General features: G+C 38.6%; 1 protein-coding gene across 6 annotated transcripts in view; it reads left to right on the top strand.

Moving 5' to 3' along the window:
* Window positions 1–24,313, top strand: part of LOC132834294 (D-glucuronyl C5-epimerase-like) — a 100,950-nt gene that overhangs the window by 43,349 nt on the left and 33,288 nt on the right. For all 6 annotated transcript variants that reach the window (XM_060853024.1, XM_060853025.1, XM_060853021.1 and 3 more), the window contains 2 exons: window positions 8,454–8,604; window positions 23,289–23,905. In XM_060853024.1, the coding sequence (XP_060709007.1) occupies window positions 23,302–23,905 (604 nt within the window). In that variant the 5' untranslated portion in view covers window positions 8,454–8,604; window positions 23,289–23,301. The remainder of the gene's footprint in view (window positions 1–8,453; window positions 8,605–23,288; window positions 23,906–24,313) is intronic.

Raw genomic sequence — 24,313 nt, forward strand, 5'->3', positions numbered from 1 at the left:
TTTGCACCAAATGGCACCTGCTATTGTACAGGGTAATTGAAAGTACTCTATACTAGAGATTTACTCTAACAATACTGAGGTAGTACCCATGTTTCAAAATAGCAATACTGACCAACATCTGAAAAGAAAACAAAATGCTTAATGTTTCTAGTGGAAGCTATTTGGCATCACTTTATGGAAGGCAGAAATGATTGTGTGCTCTTTGAAATTTACTTCAATTGGTTGGTGGTGTGCGAGTGGGGGATGGGAGTGGGGGGGTGGAGTTGGGAGGTGTGAGAAGGGGGGGTGGGGGAGAAGGCATTTGTGGCAGAGTGCTTGTTTGTACTTGAGCATATCTTTAGTTCTGCCTTACAGAAAAGCCAGTAAGGGTGAAATTTGTCTGCATTTCACAAAACAAGCCTGCAATGAATAAGCAGGGTTTTTTTTCCCCATGACAAGTGTTATTTTGTGTTAACTCTGAAATACAGCTAAGAATTTTAATTTTGATCCAGGTGAAAACAATTGAGATACCAGGAAACTTGTCTCTGTTGAATAATAATCTGCATGGCTAGGGAAGCACTTATAGTTCATCAGATTATTAACATAGACAATCAGCAGCACCAGCCGACACTGTAAGTGGTTGTGATGTCATCTGAAATAGAGAGCTCCGTACTAGGGCAACGGCCAGAGTTCTAATTTGAGCTGTTCTTCATCTTCAACTTGAAAAGTGAGTGGCCACATCTTCCCTGACTTGTCCTCAAGCATTTGAGGGTTGTTCAGATTTTCACCGTTCACTTATCTTTCGTGCTGGCAGGTATCTTTGATTTTATTAGGAGGTGCGCAGTGACAACGTCAATATTGATTGATTGATTAATTGATTGATTGTTTCCAGGCAGCACAGGGATTTCTGGATTGAATGGCAATACCCTTCATGTGGTCCTCGCGGTAGAAATGATTTTTCAAGCTCAAATCTGAAACTTACTGTCAAGAAGGCAACTAAACCACAGCTTTATAGGCTATGGGTCCAAGCAGTTTAAAAAAAAAACTGGAAAATGAAATTTCTCATTGACCACAAAGCCAAGAAATAGGACCTGCAACAAAAATATACCAATTTTTAATGTTGAGGGCCTGTCTTAACCGAAACATAACCCTCTAAGAACGCAGACAGAGTTGTAGAATACAATTTAAAGAATCCCTGAAGTGTGGAAGCAGGCCACTTGGCCCATTTGAGTCCTCACTGCCTGTCTGAAAAGCATCCCACCCACATCCAACTGCCTACCCTATCCCTGTAATCCTACATTTCCCATGGCTAACCAACCTAACCTGCACCCTCTTTGGACACCAATGGGAAGAAACAGTAGCAGCCAGAGAAAACCCTTGGAAAATATCTGTCTCTGTCAAGTTTGCACAGTCTCCTGAGGCTGGAATCAACTAAGGTCCCTTACACTGTGAGGCAGCACTGAGACACTGCGTCACCCTGCAGGAAGCCCACCTCATGAAAAGTTCAGCCATTGTACCAGCCTCCACCACTTCCTTTAGCATCTCATTTCCATACACGTACCAGCCTCTGCATGAAAACGTTGCCCCTTAGGTTTCTTTTATACCTTTCCCCTCTTCCCCCTAAACCTATGCCCTCTAGTTCTGGACTCTCACCCCAGGGAAGAGACTTTGTCCATTTATCCTATCCATGCCCTTCATGATTTTATAAACTTCTATAAGGTCACCTCTCAGCCTCCAACGCTCCAGAGAAAACAGCCCCAGCCTATTCAACCTCTTCCTATAGCTCGGCCTGTGAGAGATTGGGGGAAAAAGGAAGTATGAGGAGGGAAGGACTGCGTGAAACCTTAGACTGACAGTTATATTCTCTCTCGTGTGCACTCTCTCTTTCCCTTCTTCCCTCCCTTTCTCCCTCCTTCTAGAATACAATAAACTATAGATGCTGGAAACTGATATACAAGCAAACATTGCTGGAGAAATTCAGCATCTGTGGAGAGAAAACTATTAACGTTTCAAGTCCAGTCACCTTCCTTCCTTCAGAGTTGATAACCGCTAGGAAAAACTGGTGTTTAGGCTGATGACAACGAATAGGGAGGTTGGGGGCAAGAGTAAGTGGACAGGTGGAACAGAGGGAGGGAGGGAAAAAATGTTAGGCAAAGGAATTATAGATTGTAAACCAGGGAAGAAAGAAAGGTGGTAATAAAGGGGACTATTGTGGGTGAAAATGAGTTGGCTATGCTGAAAGCAACCCTCGTCATGACAGGACCTGAAGTGCAGGGGCATGGAAAAACACAGAAGGAGGTGTTCATGCTCTAAAATGTTTGAACTTAATGTTGAGTCCTGAAGGCTTTAAAGTCCCCGTATGGAAGCTAAATGTTGTTCTTCCAGTTTGCATTAAGCCTTGCTGGAGCACTGTAGCAGGCCTGAGGCAGAATTGTTGGCATGGGAACGTTGTTGTGTCTTGATCACTACCTGGTATGGCAACTGTACCATTCAAGATCAGAGACAGTTACAGAGAGTGGTGAACTTAGCCCGGACAATCACAAAGGCCAACCTCCCATCTATAGAATCTATCCACCAGGCCCGCTGTCAAGGAAAGGCAACGTTTTTCTACAACCTTTACCATCAGGGAGAAGGTACAGAAGCCTGAACACACGCACCAGCAGGTTTCAGAACAGTTTCTATCCTACTGTTGTTAGAATACTGAATGGATTCACAAACTCTTAACGTTTGCCTGTACTTGTGTTTTTGTTTTTGCCGCTGTTTACCTATTATTTACTTATCTATGCTACTTAACTCTGCGATCTGCCTGTATTGCTCACAAGATAAAGCTTTTCACTGTGCCTTGGTACACATGACAATAAATTCAATTCAGTTCGAGTGGCAGGAAACTCGAAGCTTTTGTGGACACGTCCCTGATAGGGTGACCATTCTGCATGGTGAAAGCATTTTACAAAACGGGAGTTGTTTGTTTGTTTATGGCTGTCTCTCATGACAGTGTTTACTCTGAATATCAAGGACTTTAAATGTGAAATGCTGAATTGTATTCCGTTACAAACTCTGTATCAGGTGGTTGTTATGAACGGTAGTAGAAGGAGAATGCTTTAAGCTGTTTTAAAACATTAGTCTTTTTATTTCGAAACTTATTCCATCTGAAAATAATTAGATTAATATTTATTTAATTTATTTAATTTAAGCCAATTACATAGAGTCATAGGGATGTACAGCATGGAAACAGACCCTTCGGTCCAACCTCGTCCATGCTGACCAGATATCCCAACCCAATCTAGTCCCACCTGCCAGCTCTTCTAAACTTGCCCATATCCCTCTAAACCCTTCCTATTCATACATCCATCTGGATGCCTTTTAGATGTTGCAATTGTACTAGCCTCCACCACTTCCTCTGGCAGCTCATTCCATACACGTACCAGCCTGTGCATGGAAAAAGTTGCTCCTTGGGTCTCTTTTATATCTTTCCCGTCTCACCCTAAACCTATGCTCTCTAGTTCTGGACTCCTTCCACCCCCACCAGAAAAAGACTTTGTCCATTTATCCTATCCATACCCCTCATGATTTTAAAAACCTCTATAAGGTCACCCCTCAGCCTCCGATGTTCCAGGGAAAACAGCCCTAGCCTTATCAACCTCTCCCTATAGCTCAAATCCTCCAATCCTGGCAACATCCTTGTAAATCTTTTCTGAACCCTTTCAAATTTCACAACATCTTTCCGATAGAAAGGAGACCAGAATTGCACGCAATATTCCAATAGTGACCTAACCAATTCCTAATAGTGTCCTGTATAGCCGCAACATGACATTCTCAACTCCTATACTCAGTACTCTGACCAATAAAGGAAAGTGTACCAGACGCCTTTTTCACTATCCTATCTACCTGTGACTCCACTTTCGAGGAGTTATGAGCTTGCACTCCAAAGTCTCTTTATTTTGCACCTTCTCTAGTTGGTATTATGTTTATCTACGTAATGATGTAGTCATTTCTCCCTCTATATTTTGTCTAAGCTTATGTTTTTGATTCAAAAAGTTAAATTTCTTGCTTTCCATTTCAATGTCTCAATACTATATTTGTTATGGTCAGCTGGAGTATAAATAGGCAGGTGTGCCACCTAATATATTCTCACCAAATTTTAAGGAACGTGAAACAAGAACACAGCAGCACGGTGGTTAGCACTGCTGCCTCACAGCGCCAGAGACCCAGTTCAATTCCCACCTTTGGCAACTGTCTGTGCGGAGTTTGCACATTCTCCCTGTGTCTGCGTGGGTTTCCTCCGGGTACTCCAGTTTCCTCCACAGTCCAAAGATGTGCAGGTTAGGTGAATTGGCCGTGCTAAATTGCCCGTAGTGTTAGATGAAGGGGTAAATGTAAGGGAATGGGTCTGGGTGGGTTGCTCTTTGGAGGGTCGGTGTGGATTTGTTGGGCTGAAGGGCCTGTTTCCACACTCAGTAATCTAATCTAAAAACACAGCAGCAAAAAGAGAAGCTGCTGGAAAAGCCCAGCAGGTCTGGCAACATCTGAGAAGAGAAGTCCCAGTTAATGTTTTGGGACTCTTCTGTATATCATATGATAGTCCCAAAGGCTGTCAGGTGCCTTCTTACAGAAAGATCTCTGGAAAAGGGCCCAGGCTCGATTTCAAATTGAGAAACTGCATAGAAATACCATAGCCTTCAGCCATTGGCTCTTTGATCTGGTTTAACTGGAGTGTGACTACCTGACAACTGGTCCATTCATCTCTGGGTCATCTTACCCACCCAGTGCTCAAGGATGAAACCACGTGGTCAAGACCAATACACATCTCTTATGTTCGCTCTATGGACTACTGCAAGTTGTTCTCTCTCTCTCTCTCCATGAGATTTACAGCATTCTTGATAGATGTAGATGTGGCTGTGCCCACACCATGACACAGGTATGGCTCAATTATGGTATCAATAGACTCTTATACCATAGTCAGAGCAACAGCTCATGAGAATGCATCATGCCTTTAGTATCTGCCATTTTATTGATTCCCATAACTTGGCATCTACATGAAGCTGAGCAATGTTAGTTGTGTCCTCTTTGCTCTTGTGGGAACTGGCTGGAGCAGTCATGACCCATTCACCTGCTCTTGCATTTTGCTTCTGGTCAGTATGAATAAGATAGCAAATTAACTGCATTTTGGAAGATTGCTGAGGAAGTTCTACCCATGCAGCCACACAATCTATACATGACCCATATTTTGGATAATGACTCAACTCCACTTCTCTGGTAAAACCTAGCCCATTGTCGCAAAAGCAACTCCAGAAATGAAAGGAGCTGTATTCCAACAATCAGTAACAAAGAACCGAATGCTGGAAATCTGAAAATAAAACCGAGCTAATCACTAACTGATCCTGGGTATGGTGGGACTGTATTATGAGGTGAGGTTGAGTAGGTTTAGAGGAATGAGAGGCGACTTTATTGAAAAATATCAGATTCTTAGGGAAGTTGACCGGCTAGATGTAGAAAAGTTGTTTCCTTTGAAGTGAACATCTAGGACCAGAGGGCATAATCTCACAATAAGGGTCACACATTTAAGACGAACATGAGATAGTAACTGGAAGGAATTCTTTGCCCACGAGGCTGTCAAGACTCCGTCATTAAGTATATTTAAAGACTGAGTAAAATTTTTAATCAGCGAGGGTGGGTTATTGGGAAAAGACAGGAAAGTAGAATTGAGGGTTATCAGAACAGTTATGATCTCATTGAATGGCAGAGCAAAATCAATGGGCTGAATGGTCTGCTTCTGCTCCTATGTCTTTAACCTTACAAACTATTGTACAAAGTGCACAAATGTAAAGTTTCCAGTAACTACTTGAAGTGCTTTGTCAATAAAGCATCGTGGAAGTGGTCGATTGAGTTCCATTTGTAGTTTGATTTAACACGCACTTTGTTTTAATGACCCTTATTGTTATTGCCAACCGTAACTTTCTTTTCAATAGATGGCAACTGTTGAACTTGCATAGTCCATATCACTTGTGTTTTATAGCAGGTTTTCTTCAATTTATTACGTTACCAATGGGGAATAGTGTTTTGCTGGGTAGATGAAACAGTATCACTAAGTATTATAAATATGTATTATCATCGCCTATTATTTATGGCCTTAGTATAAATCCATAATATTGAGAATATAATTCCCGCAACCACCCCCATAATTTAATGTCTTGTCGAGCCAATGCATGTGTTTCTGTGTGGTTACGTGATGTATCAAATAACTTGGAATCTGTTATTATGTATTTTCTGTATTGCTTATAATCAAATTACTGTGTGAATTCACATCATGATGAATTAGCTAGATTATAGGTCTGACAAATTGACTGACTGCACAACTGTATTTATGAAATAATTACTCTTTGCAGTTGTATATGTTTTTCTTTGTAGATGCTAGTGTTTCATGCCATTAATGGTGTGGTATTCTGATAATTATAAAATCCAACAAAAGAGACTTGATTGGACGAATGACATCCAAACTTTCCTTCTGAGTAAGAATTGTTCTTTCTTTCTGGTCTTCTTTCTTACTGATCAAATCCTATACTTTGTAACATTAATACATGTTTCACAAATAATTACTATTCTTAAAAATTCAGAGGTTTGCTTTTCAGACTGGAAGCCTGTAACCAGCAGTGTGCCACAAGGATCACTGCTGAATCCATTGCTTTTTGTCATTTAAATAAATTTATTTGGGTGAGAATATAGGAGGTATGGTTAGTAAGTTTGCAGACGACGCCTAAATAGGTTGTATGGTAGACCGTGAAGAAGATTATCTCAAACTACAATGGGACCATGATCAGCTGGGCCAATGGTCCAAGGAGTGGCTGATGGAGTTTAATTTAGATAAATGTGAGATGTTGCATTTTGGTACTGCAAACCAGGACATAACTTAAACTTAATGGTAGGGCCCTGGGGAGTGTCACCAAAGAAGGAGACCTAGGGATGCATGTGTGTCGTTCCTTGAAAGTGGGGTTGCGGGCAGACAGGCTGGTGAAGAAAGCATTTGGCATGCTTACCTTTTATGGGTCACAGCATTGAGCACAGGAGTTGGAATGTCCTGTTGCAGCTGTACAGGAAGTTGGTGAGGCCACTTTTAGAACACTGCATACAATTCTGGTCATCCTTCTACAGTAAGGATGTTGTCATCCTTGAGAGAATGCAGAAAATATTTACAAGGGTTTTGCCGGGTTGGAGGTTTGAGTTCTAGCAAGAGGCTGAATAGGCTGGAGCTTTTTTCCTTGAAGAATTGGAGGCTGAGGGATGATCTTATAGAGGTTTATAAAATAATGAGGGGCGTGGATAGGGTGAATAGCCAGGTCATTTTCCCATGGTGAGGGAGTCCAAAACTAGAGGTCATAGATTTAAGGTGAGGGGGAAGGATTTAAAAGGGCCATAAGAGATTTTTTTTTTGTGTAGAGGGTCGTCGGTGTGTGGAATGAGCTGCCGGACGAAGTGGTGGAGACCGAGACAATTGCAACATTTAAAAACATCTGGTTGGGTATAAGATCAGGAGGAGTTTAGAGGGATGTGGGAAGTAGATCAGATTGGGATGTCTGGTCTGCATAGATAAGTTGGACCAAAGGGTCTGTTTCCATGTTGTATGACTCTGTCATCTTTATTTGTACCTGTTTACCTATCGATGCTGCTCTTTTATACACTTGGTTTTTTAAGGCACGTCTTTGACCAAGCTTTAGGGAATCTGACCTAGTATTTACTTTTATGGTTTGATGTCACATTACGGTTTGCTGGTGCTTCTTTGAAGCATGTTGGAACAAGTCACCATGTTAAATATGCTGTATAAATGCTTTAAAAAAAATAGCAAAATACTGCAGTTGCTGGAGATCCAACACACAGACAGGAGGTGCTCGGGAAACTCAGCAGCTCTGGCTGCATCTGGGAAGAGAAGCAGTTGTTTCAAGTCGAATGTGACTAAGTTCTAAAGTGTTCAGAACTTTGCTTCTGAAGAAGAGTCACATTGAGTTCAATTTCTGGATCAGTGGTGCTGGAAGAGCACAGCAGTTCAGGCAGCTGCTGCTGTGCTCTTCCAGCACCACGGATCCAGAATCTGGTTTCCAGCATCTGCAGTCATTGTTTTTACCTACATTGAGTTCAATGTTAACTCTGTTTTTTCAGATGCTGCCAGACCTGTTAAGCTTCTCCAGCATTTTGGTCACAACTATAACTAGCATGTTTATGGACAAAATGCCCAGTCAAGATCAACTAATTTGATGTGAGAAGTATTTTTATTTAAGAAGAAATATATCCTGGTGTTAATTAGCACTTTCCATCATTGTGAAAAGTTGAGCATAGGAAATGTTGGTTTGAAATTGTTTTTGATTTTTGGAGCTGTATCATTATTGGTGAGCAGGAAAGGCAAAGGAGTGGGGTTTTTTCAATCTGACGTATCAAAATCTACAATTGTCATTTACCGTGTCATTGTTTTTTCTTTGTTCCAGTGTCAGCTGTAGGATATCAGGATACTAAGTCGAATTTCAGGCATCTTTGTCCGAAGTAGAAAATGAATACTGCTTTGGGGCTCATCAGTATAACTTGATGACAGATCAACTACGTATGTATACTCCATAAACTATCATCAAAGTGAAAAAGGTAAGTTCCGTTTGCTTCTAGTCTCTAGCATAATATTAATGAAGATTGGTGTTACTCAGAATATGAAAATGAACTGTTCATTTAAGAGAGCTAAACTTCATGAAGACATATTATGAGACTTGAAAGGACTGTTAACAGAAGTACAATTTCACATTTGATAAAGGATAGCTGCTGAGTGTTCTCTTGTTTATATTTCTGCTCTCTTTTCTATAACAATTGAAACTGCAAGTAACCACAGTGGCCATTAACAAGAAGAAAATTTTGAGGTGTGAAGAAAAAGACACTTTGGTTTTCAGGAGAACATTAGTATCTCATATTATGTGTGCTGGCCATTATTCCAAGAGTGTTTGAGTACAGGAAAAAGGTACTGGACCTTGATGAGACTATACTTGAAGTATTGTGTGCAGTTTTAGTCTCCTTACCGAAAAGCAAGTGTGAAGGAGGTTCAGCAGATTGATTTCTGGGGTAGCAAGTTTATTGTATGAAGAGAGACTGGGGCAACTGCGCCTGCAATCACTGGGGTTTAGAAGAATGAGAGCGCATCACGTTGAAGCATATATAAATTCTGACCGACTGGGATGTTTTACGTGGCTGGGGAACTGCAGCAAGGTGTCACCATTTCAGTATATGGAGTAAGCCATTTTGCACTGAGATGACCAACTTCTTCACTCAAAGTGAACTTGTGGAATTCTCCAGCACATAAGGCTGAAGAAACCAAATCACTGAATATATTACATAAATAGATTTCTAGAAGTTAAAGGAGTAAAGGGGGATGGGCTAAGGAGTATAGTTTTGAGTTAGAGCATCAGCTGTGATCATGTTGAATTGCGAAGTGGGCTTGATGAGCAAATGGCCTGCTCCTCCTGTTTTCTGTATTCTATTGTTCAACTAATCAGACTTCAGTAGTAGAGAGGTCCAGCTGTAATTTAGTGCATTTTGTGACTTTGAACAGTTGCTCAGATAGATTGGAGCAAAGCCTTTTGAGATTTAAGATAAGGATTGGTAAGTCATTTGGAACGAGAAGGCTTGTCTTAAAGTGCTATATTGTGAAGTTCTGGGATTGCCAACATTTGGAAATAAATAGGGTGGCACAAAGACTGTTGAATTTTTAAAAAAGTAACAAAGCAAAATGTTCTAGATGCAAGGATTCCAAAAATTATTAAAGGGCTGGAAATGCTCAACAAGTCTCTGTGTCTACAGGTGATATCTCAAGCCTTTGACTGTTCCTCAGGATTAATACTTACAAAGGGTCAAATGCTGAAGCAGTGCTGTTTTTTCAACAGTTGCTGCCATTCTTGTTTCCTGCTTTTTATGTAATTTTAAGATCTCACCATTGGTAAGGGAGTATTTCAGAAAGCCTTTCTATCTTTTATTTTTAACCCCCCCCCCCACTAACACTGCCCCAAGAGAGTCCAGCATTAATGTTCCCTTTTATCTTGTGTTACGGCAGTGAATTTTGTGAAGTAAAATGTTCAAGTCAAACAAAAAAATCATTCTTGTACCGTATTAACTTCAGCCTGGATAGCTAATATGGTAATGGAATCAGATCAGAAGCATGTGAAAGTGGTGAGAGCTAAAATTGGTGGTTGATAATAAACAAGAACAAATTTTGACGAGTCAGATTTGATTTTTAAAATGTCCATTATTGTTAGGTAACTACTGCAGAGGAGTTTATGGCAGTAATAATAAAGGAATAAAATTGGGTATAACTAATGTGGAAAATGTTTCTGGAAAATGCTTGCATTGTAAACAGTGCAGACAAATGAGAGGTTCGGTAATTGGTCCCTTCTAAAAGTGACTGTGTGAATGGAGGTCATGTGCATCACTGCCTGAACTTTGAAACCGTGTTAATAAGATGCTCTTATTTGTGCCGGAGTGAGTTTCTTTTGTAAATATTGTTGCAATGATTTGAAAGGATCTGTTTGATTCACAGTGATGGAAGGCCTGAGACACACCACTCCACACCAGATCTGCTGTTTCCTCTCCTCCTTCCGCCCCCTGCTGCCCTCACGCCCCCAAGTCCTAACCTATTCAACCATGTTTCTATAAGCCATCACTTTTATATGATTCTTTCTATACTCCAATCCTGGCAGTTTTTGATTATCTTTCTTGGCTGAAGTAAATTGATGATGAATACTTTTGCTTGAACCGTATCTCTTGCCCTAGTCAAGTCACAAATTTGCTGTCATATCGGTTTCTGTCCTCCCTGCTTCTGTTCCTTTCCCCCCCCACACCCCCAACATTTCATCATTGACTGGGTCCAATTACCTCTTTACCTCTAATCTCCCTTCCTAACAAGTTCCCATTTACTGTAATCTCTCCCACCTTCATGAATCCTTTGTCACCTTTGGCTCAATGGTAGCATTCTCACCTCTTTGTTAGAAGATATTGGGGTCAAGTAATGCTTAGGAGACTTGAGTGTATGAGCCAGATTGTACTGAATAACGTGCCCCCTTTCAGATGTGTGTCAGTGGTCCTGATTGACTACTTGAGTAGATCTAAAGTATTCTGTGACACCATTTCAAAGAAGAACAAGCAAGCTTCCACCATGTCCTGATCATAATTTCTGTCTCAACCAATATCATCAAGCCAAATGATTTTGATCATTATTGCTGGTTGTCAAATTGATCATTATGTGACATTTCACTACTTCAGAAAATACTCCTTTAACTGTAAAGCGTTTTGGGGTGCACTGAAATCATGAAAGGTACATTGTTTGATCTAGTATTGGTGTTCAAAGCCCACATCTTTCTCTTCATTTCTAAGTTTTACAACAATCTACCCACACGATTGCTTCTCTCCCCTCACCACCGCCATTATTGCTGAAACAATTAGATTCATTTTCTTAACATTGCCCTTATCAGGTTTCCATCTTTCAGTTTCCAATATGCTCATGCATATGAAGTTAAGCAATCGTCCGTCCTCATCACGAGTTACCTCATTAATGTACATTAAATTTTCAAAACTTTATCTGCAGAGCTTTTCAATTCCCTTTTTTGCTCCATGCTGATGTTCCTTCTCTTTAGTCCCCTTAGTATCCTCTGCATGTGTCTTCTGCACAAATACTTTTTCATCCTTTTGATCTCTTGCTTTTTGTCCATCATTTGCCTTCGCCCCAAATTCTGGTACTTCCTCCTTTTTTTTAAAGCCTATGTCCAATTCTAAAACAAATGTTCCCAAAACCATTCAGGTGGTACTGTTTCAGTCATCTCTCTTATCTTGACATGACAGTTGGAATCTTTTGCTATTTTTCATGGTGAGCTTGGTGTTGGGAATGCACTTAATCAGCTGGGAGGGTGATGCAGTGTTGCTTATGTTCCATCTGACAACCAAGGCCCCTGTCACCTCTCAGATCCCAGCTGATATCCATCTCTGAATTCCCTACTAACCTGTGTTCTTTTCTTACCCCTACCGGTTTTGCTATCCATCCCCATTAAGACATCAGAAAATGAAAGTTTTAAATCATACCTTTTAGATTGAATGGATGTTTATTTTATGGTACTTTTCCTATTTTTAATACAGATTTGAAAGGTAAGTATGCCACTATGGAAATTTTAATCTTAGAATGCACTAACTACCTTTTGTCGTTTTTTGAGTTTTTGTGTCAGTTTGCAGTGCAGTCCTCCCAAGCCTATTTTTACAAATGTTCTTTTTTTTTTACTACCGGTTAATAAGTTGTAAATTTATCTTTTTGGTTGAAGTGCTGTCTCTTCAGATCGACACTTCAAAGAATGAAATGTCAGTGAGCGATTCATTCTGTTAATGAATTGAAGTACAAAGGTCTGTAATGTCGAAGGCTGATGTTTTTTGTGTAGGATGCTTCACAAAAGATTGCAAAGTCTACTTCATATGGTTTTACTATTGTTATTTGTAGAGTTTCATTTGTGCCAAAATTCCTTCGAAGCAAAGCATAATTTCACTCTGCTGGATTGCTGGTTTCAATTCTTCCCACAACTGTAGAGCAACAAATTCACATCATGAGTGTGTTATAAGGCAGTAATTTGATTGTTGCATCATAAGATAAAAAGAACAAAGCTTTAACAATGTCTGAATGTTACCTGAACTAGACAAGATTAGGATCTCTCAAATCCTGCCTTTTTGATTTTATAGTAAACGTTTAGCATTGCTTATCTTGATGTAAGCCTGAATCTGGAAAGGTTAAGATATTGAGTGTTTCATACTGACAGAATGAAAACTGTATCATGGTTATACCCAGATATTCCAGATTTGGTTATGCTGTTGGATCAGTCCCAGCTTAGGGCCCAGAGGAAAACTTAAAGAATTCTTAGCACATTTAAGAAACATACATTTTTAGGTCACTCATCTGTTGGCAGTAACTCTTTTTTTTGGCTCAACAGATGCTTCCTAACGGCTGAGCGTTTCCATCATTTTATGATTTTTCCACAGCTACCATATTATAATTTTTGAAGAGTTACTCTGGTTTGTTCACACACAGTTTAAGAATGAGTCAGCTTTCTAGCTACTGTCATGGAAAATTAAAAGAGAGCAGAATAAATCATTGATATATCTCCCCTGGATTTAGAAACTTGAGTAAAATTCTTACTTCCTCTCCTTCATGAGATTTTGGTTATTTAGTTTGAGTGCAGGAAGGTTCTCTTGATCAATGATATTAATAAATCGACAATGCCAGCAGTTGATTTTTATCTCTTTTGAGTCAGTGAGAAAGAGAAAATCAGCGAAGGCTTCTTGCTTCTGTTTGACATTTATGAAACCCCATAGAAGGTGACATTTGCTGCAACCAAATTTGGGTTATGTCATGATGATCTTAAGTCAAAGAACCTGCTTATGCTCTTTGTTTATTGCTAATTGAAATTGAGAAATCTATGGTAGACCTTATTCTTAAACCAATTCATTCCATGTTGAAGCAGGCATTCCTACAATATTGTTTGATAGGGACAGTTTAAGCTGTGTTTTTCTTTCTTTCCCATTTTATCATTTGAGACTTAAAATAAATAACTGATGCTCAAAGATGAGAGCTAATGAGTGAGTGTTGATGGTCGTAAAAGATGATGCAGTGTTCTGACCAGATATCCACAGTGATTCCTGGATTGTGATCTGCAGTGGGAACCCTTGTGATCCTTATCATCCCATTTCCCCCGGGTCGAAGCAAAACACTCGGACACTGTGTAGTTTTACCTCTTCCATCTTTATTCCGGGCCCTGGAGGCAGAGAGAATGATTGCCCATGTGCACAGGGACATGAGTTCTCGATCTGCTCTTTCAAACAGCAGTTTCTTAACGAATTATGCTGTCACTTTACAAGGAGAAGCATCCAGATAAGGCAACATACATATTGATTGGATGATCATTACAATCAGTAAGTGTCCATAGTAAAGATTAAGCCATCTGCTGTCATACAACAAATAACTTCACTTTTCACCTTGTTAACTGACTTTACATACTGAATGTTTCTAATATTGTTTAAATGGCTCTACATAATGAATGCTTTTCCACTTGTTAACCCATTACCCTTGCCACCAGCACCCCATTGTTTACTGCAAGTTCTTATCTGATCTGAGTCATTCTCAGCTGAACCTCTTGTTTCACAAAACTTAACTCTTTCCCTACCTGCTGATATCCTATACACATGGTCATGACATGCAATATCTATGAAATGACATTTGTTATTGAACCATAACAGCACAGTGCTATGAAGGTAGAAGAAAATATGTTTGAACGGAATTATTAAGAGATCTTCAACTCTGCCAATGGCTGTTTAGAATAACTGAAAACATTGTTAGGAAATACCTGATGACCAGAACTTTAGGAAGTGGAAGTTGGATGCTAACTGGGGGGTAGAAAAGGGCAGATATGCAGATTTATTTTATTGAAGAAGAAAGTGACGATGTCTTTGAATTATGTTGGAGTTGAGTGGAGGGTGTGATAGGCTTGCTGAAGGCAAGATGGAAATGAACATTTAACTCATGAGAATGTACAGATCTGAAACACTAATTCTGTTTCTTTTTCCACAGTTAATGCTAGATCTGCAGACACTGTTTCTATCATGTTCTGTTACAATTTTCAGCATCGCAATATTTTGCTTTAAGAGCAGAATTAGAGGATTATAGGACTAGAGATGATTTTAGAAATTGGCAGAGAATGAGCTGCAATGATTAAATTAGATTAGATACCCTATAGTATGGAAACAGACCCTTCAGCCCAACAAATCCACACTGACCCTCCAGAGAGTAATCCACCCAGACCCATTCCCCTACCCTATATTTACTAATGCACCTAACAGTATTGGCAATTTAGCATGTCCAATTCACCTGACCTGCACATTCTTTGGACTGTAGGAGGAAACCAAAGCACCCAGAGGAAACCCACGCAGACACTGGGCGAATGTGCAGGTTTTCCAAAATTCCACAGATTCACTACTCTGTGAGCTAGTGTAGATCAGCAAGCACGCAGGTGTCAGTGAAGGACACAGGTTTTGGATGACCTCCAATTTTTGAACATTGGGGTTAGACAGAAACACATAGAAATAGCGAAATCTAGCAAGTTCAGTACGTATGAGTGCACGAGTTTGAGATGCTTTAGTGAACTTGTCATAAATCAAATCTAATCTCATATAGTTTCAGACAAAATGCAGTCCTCAATGTTGATGTGTTGCATTGCATTTTCTGATCTTCCCAAATCAGGCAATGTATGGCTATTGTTTCTACCTTACCCTCTTGAGATTCTAAATAGATTTGATTGAATTTTGAATCTGCCATGTATGCTAGGTAGAGAGCAAGCTTTCAGTGATCTATAATTTATTGTAAATTTGCAACAAGTTTAAAAAAGAGCTTTAAAAACTGTATTTGTATTCATAGAGCATTCTGTGAAATGTAAAGTTGAGGTTCATTAAAATTAATGCTTAAACACAAACAGTTTAAAAGCTAATCCCTCCTAAATCACTCTTTCCCTTTTTATTGATATTGAAGCCACAGGACTTGGAGGCAGGTGTAGCCCATTCAGCACATCAAGTCTCCTCCAATATTCAGTGAGAACATGGGTGACCTGATGATCCTCAACTCTGCTTTGTTGCCTTTTTCCCATAACCCTGGATCCCTTTACAGTTTAAAAAGTCTTCTATCTTTGCCTTAAATATACTTAATGACTTCGCCAGTCCTCCGGGGTAACAAATTCCACAGGCTCATTATTCTGAGAGAAGAAAAGATCACCTCCATCTTAAATGGATGAGTGCTTACCTTAAGATTACGCCATCTGGCCACAAGGGGAAACAACACTTCTGCATCCTTGTCAAGTTCCTGAAAATCTTGTATGTTTCAATAACTTTGCCTCTCATTCTTCTAAACTCCAATGACCTACTTTGACCTCTATTCATAGAACAGTCCCTCCATACCTGTGATGACCCTCATGAACCTTTTTTGGACTGCCTGCAATACCCTATACCTTTCCTTATATAAGGGGCCCAAAATTGTTTCTAGCATTTGAGCTGAGTCTGACTAATGTCTTGCACTAATATTGTCTAAACTATACAAGTGACAAAAAGATTGGTCAACAGATTATGAAGTGTCTGGAGGAGGAAAGTTTAGAGCCTGATCATCTGAAGGCATCACTAACAATGATAGAGTAATTAAATACGATATGCTGAAGACATTAGAATTAACTCTGAGACAACTATGCTCATTTTTAGGCTGGAGGAGATTACATGGATAAATGGATAAAGCCCAGAAGGAATTTGAAAGTAAAAATGTTAAGCTTAAATTAATTACTTTGTACCAAAAGTTGTTTCTTGTATCCTCCTTTCTCTTTTCGCATCAGTTGATAATATTGATATTGGAACATGGGTCATTCTCCTCTGTTCATTTGGCTGAGAATTTAACCTATTTTTGGTTTTCATCCATTTTTTTCTTTCACAGTTGGAAAAAGTGCTGCCCCAAGATACTAATTAAAAAGCTCCTCTCCTTACTATTCTTCCATAAAATACAACAGCACTCTTAGGAGGCTAACAGAATTTCTGGGAGCAAAAGGTGAAGGCACTTGAAAACTGAAATTAATCTCCTTCCTACTGTGAAACTTATTTTAAAAATGCAAACACTTGTGGCAATGTGTTCAACAGTATCAAACTAGCAATTTATTTTTCTTGTGTAAAATTTCTAATATGCCATGCATTTAGTAACTAGTATGCATTTTAAAAAATATTTATGGATTTAGTGATGTACCATGTTTTTAACTCTTAACAATCAGATGCATGAAACTTTTATTTATATAATGTAGTATGGATTAGTATTCACACTCCTTTTTTTTTAAAAAGTCTGCAGTGGATTTAATTTCTAGTTGCTACCCTAATTGACTTTGGAATGGGTTCCAATACAAGCTGGTTATCAGAGTGGACATTCTTTCTGGTGTTATAGAGTCATGAAGTATTAAAGCATGAAAAGAGGCCCTTCAGCCTATGTACCGCTCGTCATAGAATACCACTATACTCTAATCCATTTCTCAACATTTGACTGCAGTTGTGTATGCTATGGCATTTTAAGTGTTCATCTATATATTACTAAAATGTTATAATGGTTCCTGCTTCAACACTCTTTCATCCATCAACCTGTAGGAGAAAAAAAGTCTTCATTAAATCCCCTCTAAACCTCCTGCCACTTATCTTAAATGATGCCCCTGGTAATTGACCTTCTGATAAGGGGGAAAGTTATTTATTTCTGGTGATCCTAACTATGCACTCCTAAGTCAGGTGCCAAATGGGAAGTATCTAAAAACTTACATAGTCAGCATCTTTGAATTAAAATTGCATGATGACAGCAGAGAAAATCAGAATTACTGGAGAAACTTTGCAGATCTGGCAGCAGCTGTGAGAAGAAAGCAGACGTGATGTTTTGAGTCCAGTGTCTCTTCATCAGAGCTTGTCAGAGTCACTGGACTTAAAGCATTGACTGCTTTCTTCCCACAGATGTTGACAGATTTGAGTTTCTCCAACAATTTCAGTTTTTGTTTCAAACCTCCAACATCGTCAGTTTTTTGTTTTATTATAGCAGAGAAAATCGACCTGTTTCAATGAAATAAATAAAATCATTTCATGTAGGCTGTGTTCCAACAAGCTTCCACAATAACAATCAGTCAATTGCATAGCACTGGTTGAAAAAATGTTATTGCACACTTGTCAGCAGCTGCCACAGTTTGAAGTTATTATTTGTGCCATTAGCAAATATTTTAATAACAGTACCCATCTGGTGATTAGTTAGATTTATTGGACCGTACCTTAAATGGACTTGTAATTATGACAGCAATTTTCATAGTGGCTGTTCACTGTTTTGAGTGATGTGCCAAGTAACTAGCTGTGGGAAACTGACTCGATCCCATGAAATTTGTTCTCTGTTAGAACTCTTTTTTTTGTCAGTAAAAGCCATATGGTAGCAGGCCACAGCATTTTTGTTTCAGCATTTTATGAATAATTGCAATGTTTAATTTTGAGACTGGCAATAGTGATTGTTCATAACCCAATTTAATAAGTCACAAAAGCATGAGTATGTATGTAAATCATATGTGTAAAAAGGAAGGTTGGATGGCAAGCATCTTGCTTCATCTAACAAAATATGAAATTTTGATTCAGTATGTAATGCTTCCACCTAAGTCCATGATTTGTTTTTGTTAATGGTATGTAGCAGTCCTCAAGCTTTATATGATGTACAAAGACATATGATTAAGTAGTTTTATGATATACTCTAGTATAGTAGTATATGCACTAGAGTCATCCAGCATGGAAATAGACCCTTTGGTCCAACTATTCGATGTTGACCATGAGCCTAAAATAAACTAATCCACTTGTCTGTATTTGTTCTATATCTTTCAAAACCTTTCCTATTCGTGTACTTATCCAAATGTCTTTTAAACAGTGTAACTGTACCTGCTTCCACCACTTCATTTGGTAGTTTATTCCACACATGAGCCACTTTTTTTAAATTACCCTCATGTCCTTTTTTAAAACTTTCTCCTCTCACCTTTAAAATATGTCCCCCAGTTTTAACTTGCCCCATGCTGGAGAAAAAGGCCTTGGTATACACCTTATCTATGCCACTCATGATTTCATAAACCTCTATAAGATCACCCTTTAGCCTCCTATGTTCCATTGAAAAAGTCCTACCTATTTTTGAAAACTCAAGCCCTCCATTCCTGGTAAATCTTTTCTGAACCCTCTCCAATTTAATAATATCGTTGCTATAGCAGGACAACAGAACTGCAACAGTACTCCAGAAGAGACCTCACCAATGTCTTGTACAACCTGAACATGATCTCTCAGTTTTTGTACTCAAAGATCTGAGCAATGAAGGCAAGCATGCTAAATACCACCCTGTTTACCTGTGACGCAGATTTCAAACAATGATGTATCTGAACCTTGAGGTGTCTCTGTTCTACGACACCTCCCAGTGCTCTACCGTTAGTTGTACAAGCCCTGCCCTGTATTGCATTTTGATCAAAACAAACCTTGTATTTATCAAATTAAACTCCATCTGTCACTGCTCAGCCCATTGATTAAGATCTCTTTGTAATCTTAGATAGCCTTCTTCACTGTCCACGATACCACCAATTTTGGTGTCATCCATAAACTTACTAACCATGCATCCTATATTCTCGTCCAAATTGTTTTATATAAATGATGAACAAAAGTGGACCCAGTACTGATCCCTGTGGAACACTGCTGGTCACAGACCTCCAGTCTGAAAAACAACCTCCACCACCCTCTGTCTCCTGCAGTCAAGTCAATCTTGTATTCCATTGGCAAGCTCATCCTGAATCCCATGTGATCTAACTTTACTAATTAAGCTGCTATGCGGAAGTTTATCAAAGACTATAGTAAAGTCCACATAAAACAACATCTACTGCTCTGCCCTCAGCAATCTTTTTAGTTCATTTAAAAAAGAAACTGTTTCCTTCTCACAAAACCATACTGGCTATCCCTAATCAGTCCTTGCTTGTCCAAATGCACTAATTTCAGAAATATAAGTTGTTTCTGATGAACCAAAACTTCTGAGTTTTGAGACCATAACTTCATAATGAAGTGATTGACTTCATTTATTGGCTGATTTATACCAGGCCTAAAACCAAGCAATACAGGTGCCAATGCTGGTCATCAACACAATTTGGAATGTTAATTGTATAGAATGATGCTGAAGATTTCTATCATGGATACTTTGTTTTCTCTATCTGGTCTGTTGACCTACATGAGAGTTGAAAATGGCTATTTGGATTGAAATCTTAAATAGTATATTGCAATCATCAAAGATGTTTGCCAAGTTAATTCTGAAGTTCCATTCCATCTATATTTGATTAATGCAAAGTGCATTTTTTTTAATTGGGAGTTTTAATGACAACAAATGAGATTGGTGTCTGACTAAAACATGTGTTCCAATCACAATTTCAAGAATTATTTTTTAAAATATTGCATTAGGTGCTGAAATGGTAATTCCAAATTATGGTCATTTTAGTTTTAAAAAGAATCTTAAACAGAAGTTGCTGGAAAAACTCAGCAGGTCTGGCAACATCTGTGAAGAGAAATCAAAGTTAATGTTTCGTATCTGGTGACCCTTCCTCAAAACCTTTTCAGCAACTTCTGGTTTTGGTTCTGATTTATAGGATCTGCAGTTCTTTTGGTTTTTAAAGAGAAACTTGCCTACTGGATAAGAAAGAACTGACACTGACTCCTTGCTAGTTCCAGAAATGTTGGTTGTTTTCTGGCCCCCTTTTTTTTTAATGTTTAATTTGTCAGTAATGGCAAAGAATGAAGCAGGCTAATTAAATGTAAAGAACATCATGGCAAAACCATATTTAGTCCTCCTTCAATGTCCAGCGTGGATGGCAGTTAAAGATTGTTCTTTATATCTATTTTTCTTCTCTGCCCTAAACCATAGATGTTTGAGACAATTGTGGTGGTACAGATTTAAATGAGTGCAAGGGTAGTAATACTAATATGAATGAAATTATGCATACTATGACTTGCATATAATTACAGGCCATTCTGCTATATTGTGCATTTCGTTAATGAGAATTTACTGTAACGCGATTGACAAATTGAAGATACTATATCTAAAGTTTGGACTTTTAAAGGAAGAAACTGGTCAGCATTTGGATGACATCAGTAATTTAGCGCATGTTGCCCAAGTTTCTGTTTTACTTAAGTTAATTGCAGACTGAAAATTAGAAGGGATAATACAGTTATGATAGAGGCATATTGACATCCCATTGTACCATGTATCTTCCAGAATTTGAATGACTTCTCTTTAATTCTTAAATTAATTTGAAGGAAATTTGGTCATGCCAGGTGATTTTAATTTAAACACTAATATACATTCTAATATTATAATATTTATCCATTTTAAGATTGTTAAAGTAAGATAAATGTATGACATTGCTAAACAGTAGTCACAATATTGGAATTTTGGTCTTCTGCCTCTTAGGGAATTCTCTCAGTAGCTTCTGTGTAGCTTTGTGTTTTCAGTTTTACCAATTTCTGCATGTTTAAAGCGAGGCACGTGTGTTAATACTATAATGCGCCTTTCCTGTGCTTGCTGGTGTCTGAACTCTATGCTGTTTTCTTTTGTTTGCAAGAAATGTAATTCTGCCCTAATCTATATTATGTGGATTATAAACTAGTTTGAAATTGTGCTTACTAAGTACTCAGTGTGCATTGTGTACTTGAATGGCTTCCTATTGTAAACAGAATTTCTTTAAGTAATCTTACTTTGTAGTTAAGCAAAGATTCTCCATTCACAAGCATTCTGTTTCTAATTGCTACAATAGTTGAAAATATTTCTGTGAAATGGATCACAAATGAAATGAAACACAACTATATGTTTTGTTTACAGTGGAGCACAAGTTGATAAATCAAAAGCCAGCATCTTAACTTCTCTCCTTTTTTCCTGCCCGGTGCTTCTGAAAGAAACAGGCAATAGACTACTGGAAGATGTAACAGGGGCTGGTATTGTTAGAAAATAATAAACTAGACTTTTGAACAAGTTTTCAGAAGAAATTGCAAGTGTTGTAGTATACAAAGGCATAAGCAAGAAATAAGTGAACAGTCAGGAGTTGGGTTAGACTTGAAAGTCATAAATCAGTGTTCCCATAGAAGTACAGTTAATTTGAATAAATTGTGCATATATATGAATAAAATGAAGTCCTGAATATACCTATCTCAGAAATGTGACCATTGCAGAACTACTGGCCCAAATATTACTGGAAAAATAGCAGTATATTAACAATGTTCAGCTACTATTGATATGTAAATTGTTTATCAAATTCAGGGGACTGAAATACATTGTGAATTATGAATTTGTAGACTTACAAAACGCTGCCTTTTGCTGTTCACAAATAATACCCGCTCCTTCCACTTTGGAAGGTTGCATTGTCCGAACAGATACAATGTAGGTGAAGGAACTGGGAGAATGGGATGGAATACTTGCAGGACATGGAGTGGCAAGAGCTGTAGTGAAGGTAGCTATGGAAGTCAGTGGCTTTGTGGTGGATGGTAGTGGACAGTTTATTCCCTGAAATGGAGATCGAGAAGGGAACTGTCAGAAATGGATGATGTGAAAGTTAGAGAGGTGGAAATTGGAGGCAAAGTAAACAAGTTTTTCAGGGTCCAAGAGGGAGCATGAAGCAGCTTTCTTTTGACTTTGCTTGTTGCATTCTCCATCACCATTTCTATCCCCCAAAAACCCAGTGGGGCTGTCTGTTCTTTACAGTTTGGCAGATGGACACACCATTGTCTCCCATTCTTACATTTCAGTCATTTAATCTGAGCTATCAACAGCCTTTCTCCCCATTATTGCGTAAGTGCTACACACGCCAAACTTCTCTTCAGGTCTGATAAAGAATCATCTAGACTTGAAAAATTAGCTTGCTTTCTCTACATGGATGTTACTTGACCACTGTGATCTCCAGCATTTTTTTGTTTTCCGTTCATGTTCCAGCATCCGCAGTAATTTCCTCCTATTTTGTTCCCACTGTAACTCTATTTCAAAGCTTGAGATTTGTCAGAATTCCTAGTTAGGCTTGGGGCAGCTGTGACACTAAGTGCCTATTAAACTGGGATTACAGTTATAACTGTTCAACGGTGACCACCTCTGCCTCCGAGTTCATGACTGGAACCCTTGTTCGGGAAGTGCTTATCTACAGTATGGAATTGTCTCATTTGTAATCGTTCAATAATGGAAACTGTCCATGTAGCAAAATGATTTACTATGTTTCTGTCGCACATGCTAGATGCATAAAACTGTTGGTCAATGCCGCTATCAGGTGGTCTAGCCAAGTTGCTTGACACAAACAGTTCTTACCTCTAATGGGTCAGCATCCCCCAGTCACTTTATGATGAGGTATTTGGGCTGCCATCTTGACACCAAATGTTTTTCTGACTCTTCTTCACTTTAGTTTTGGATTCTTTGGTGATTGTTTGCCATGGAATGGTGTTTTGTTCCTGCAGTAATGGTGTGCTTTTGTGCCCAGCTTCATAAAATGGAGATATGGTTTTGTAGATGAACATTAAATTGTTGTAGGATCTTATCCTTTTTAAAAAAAAGTACAGCTTCTACTTGATTAATGTATTTTACATACTAAAGTTCTTACACTTAAGGATACATCAAAAAGTTTCAGTTCTGAAAAACTGTTTTGATATTGGATTTGTTGATTGTCTTTGGATTTTTTTAAATATAGGTATGATGTGAATATGCGGTGCCTGGCAGCTCGAGTTAACTACAAGACTCTTATTATCATCTGTGCTTTGTTTACATTGGTCACTGTACTTCTGTGGAACAAGTGCTCAAGTGATAAGGCAATCCAATTTCCAAGAGACTTGGGTCATCTGGAGGACCTGTTCAGAGGAGAAGGTTTGGAAAAGCAGGAAATTGACTCTGAAGGTAACAATGAAATAAATAGCCTTTTACAAGTGGGCAAGTCTCTCCCAAAACAACCATCAGCAGATGCATCCCATCAAGAACAGCAGAAAGCTCCACCTGTAGCCAGTCTTCTAAATAACAAACTGTTGGGACTTAAGTATGAGGAGATGGATTGTTTAATAAATGATGACTATACTATAAAAGGACGGAAAGAAGGCAATGAAATTTATCTGCCTTTCACCTGGATCGAAAAATATTTTGAGGTCTATGGAAAAATTGCCCAGTATGATGGCTATGACAGATTTGAGTTTTCTCATAGCTATTCAAAAGTATATACTCCACGGGGTACTTATCGACCTGATGGGGTATTCATGTCCTTTGAAGGCTACAATGTGGAAGTCCGAGACCGTGTGAAATGCATCAGCGGCATTGAAGGTTGGTCTTGCTCTAGTAAAATTTTCCCTATCTATCTGACTGACTAACTTGTCTCTTCCTTCTCCACCTTGGATGGGTATTGCTCCCTGCTTTTGTTGCTAAATTATATTCTTTTGTACAGACTTTTTTTTACAAAGACCATTCACTCAGCAACTTTAATTTTGAGATGTTTTGTATTACGTTATATAATGTTTTTTTTAAAATTCTATATTTTTGCATGTTCTGCCTGTCTATGAACTCCAATTATTTATAAACTGTCATGTATTATTAAATATACAGTTGGTGCACTTGAAAGTACCTTCAAAGGCTTATTTATGTGGCTACTTTTGTGAATTAATTACCAGTATGGCTATAATATTTTTCACAATACATAATTTGTGTGATCCGGAAAGTGATTTGCAGTTATAA

The sequence above is a fragment of the Hemiscyllium ocellatum genome, chromosome 39 (genome assembly GCF_020745735.1).
Source record: "Hemiscyllium ocellatum isolate sHemOce1 chromosome 39, sHemOce1.pat.X.cur, whole genome shotgun sequence".
NCBI classification, from domain to species: Eukaryota; Metazoa; Chordata; class Chondrichthyes; order Orectolobiformes; family Hemiscylliidae; genus Hemiscyllium; species Hemiscyllium ocellatum.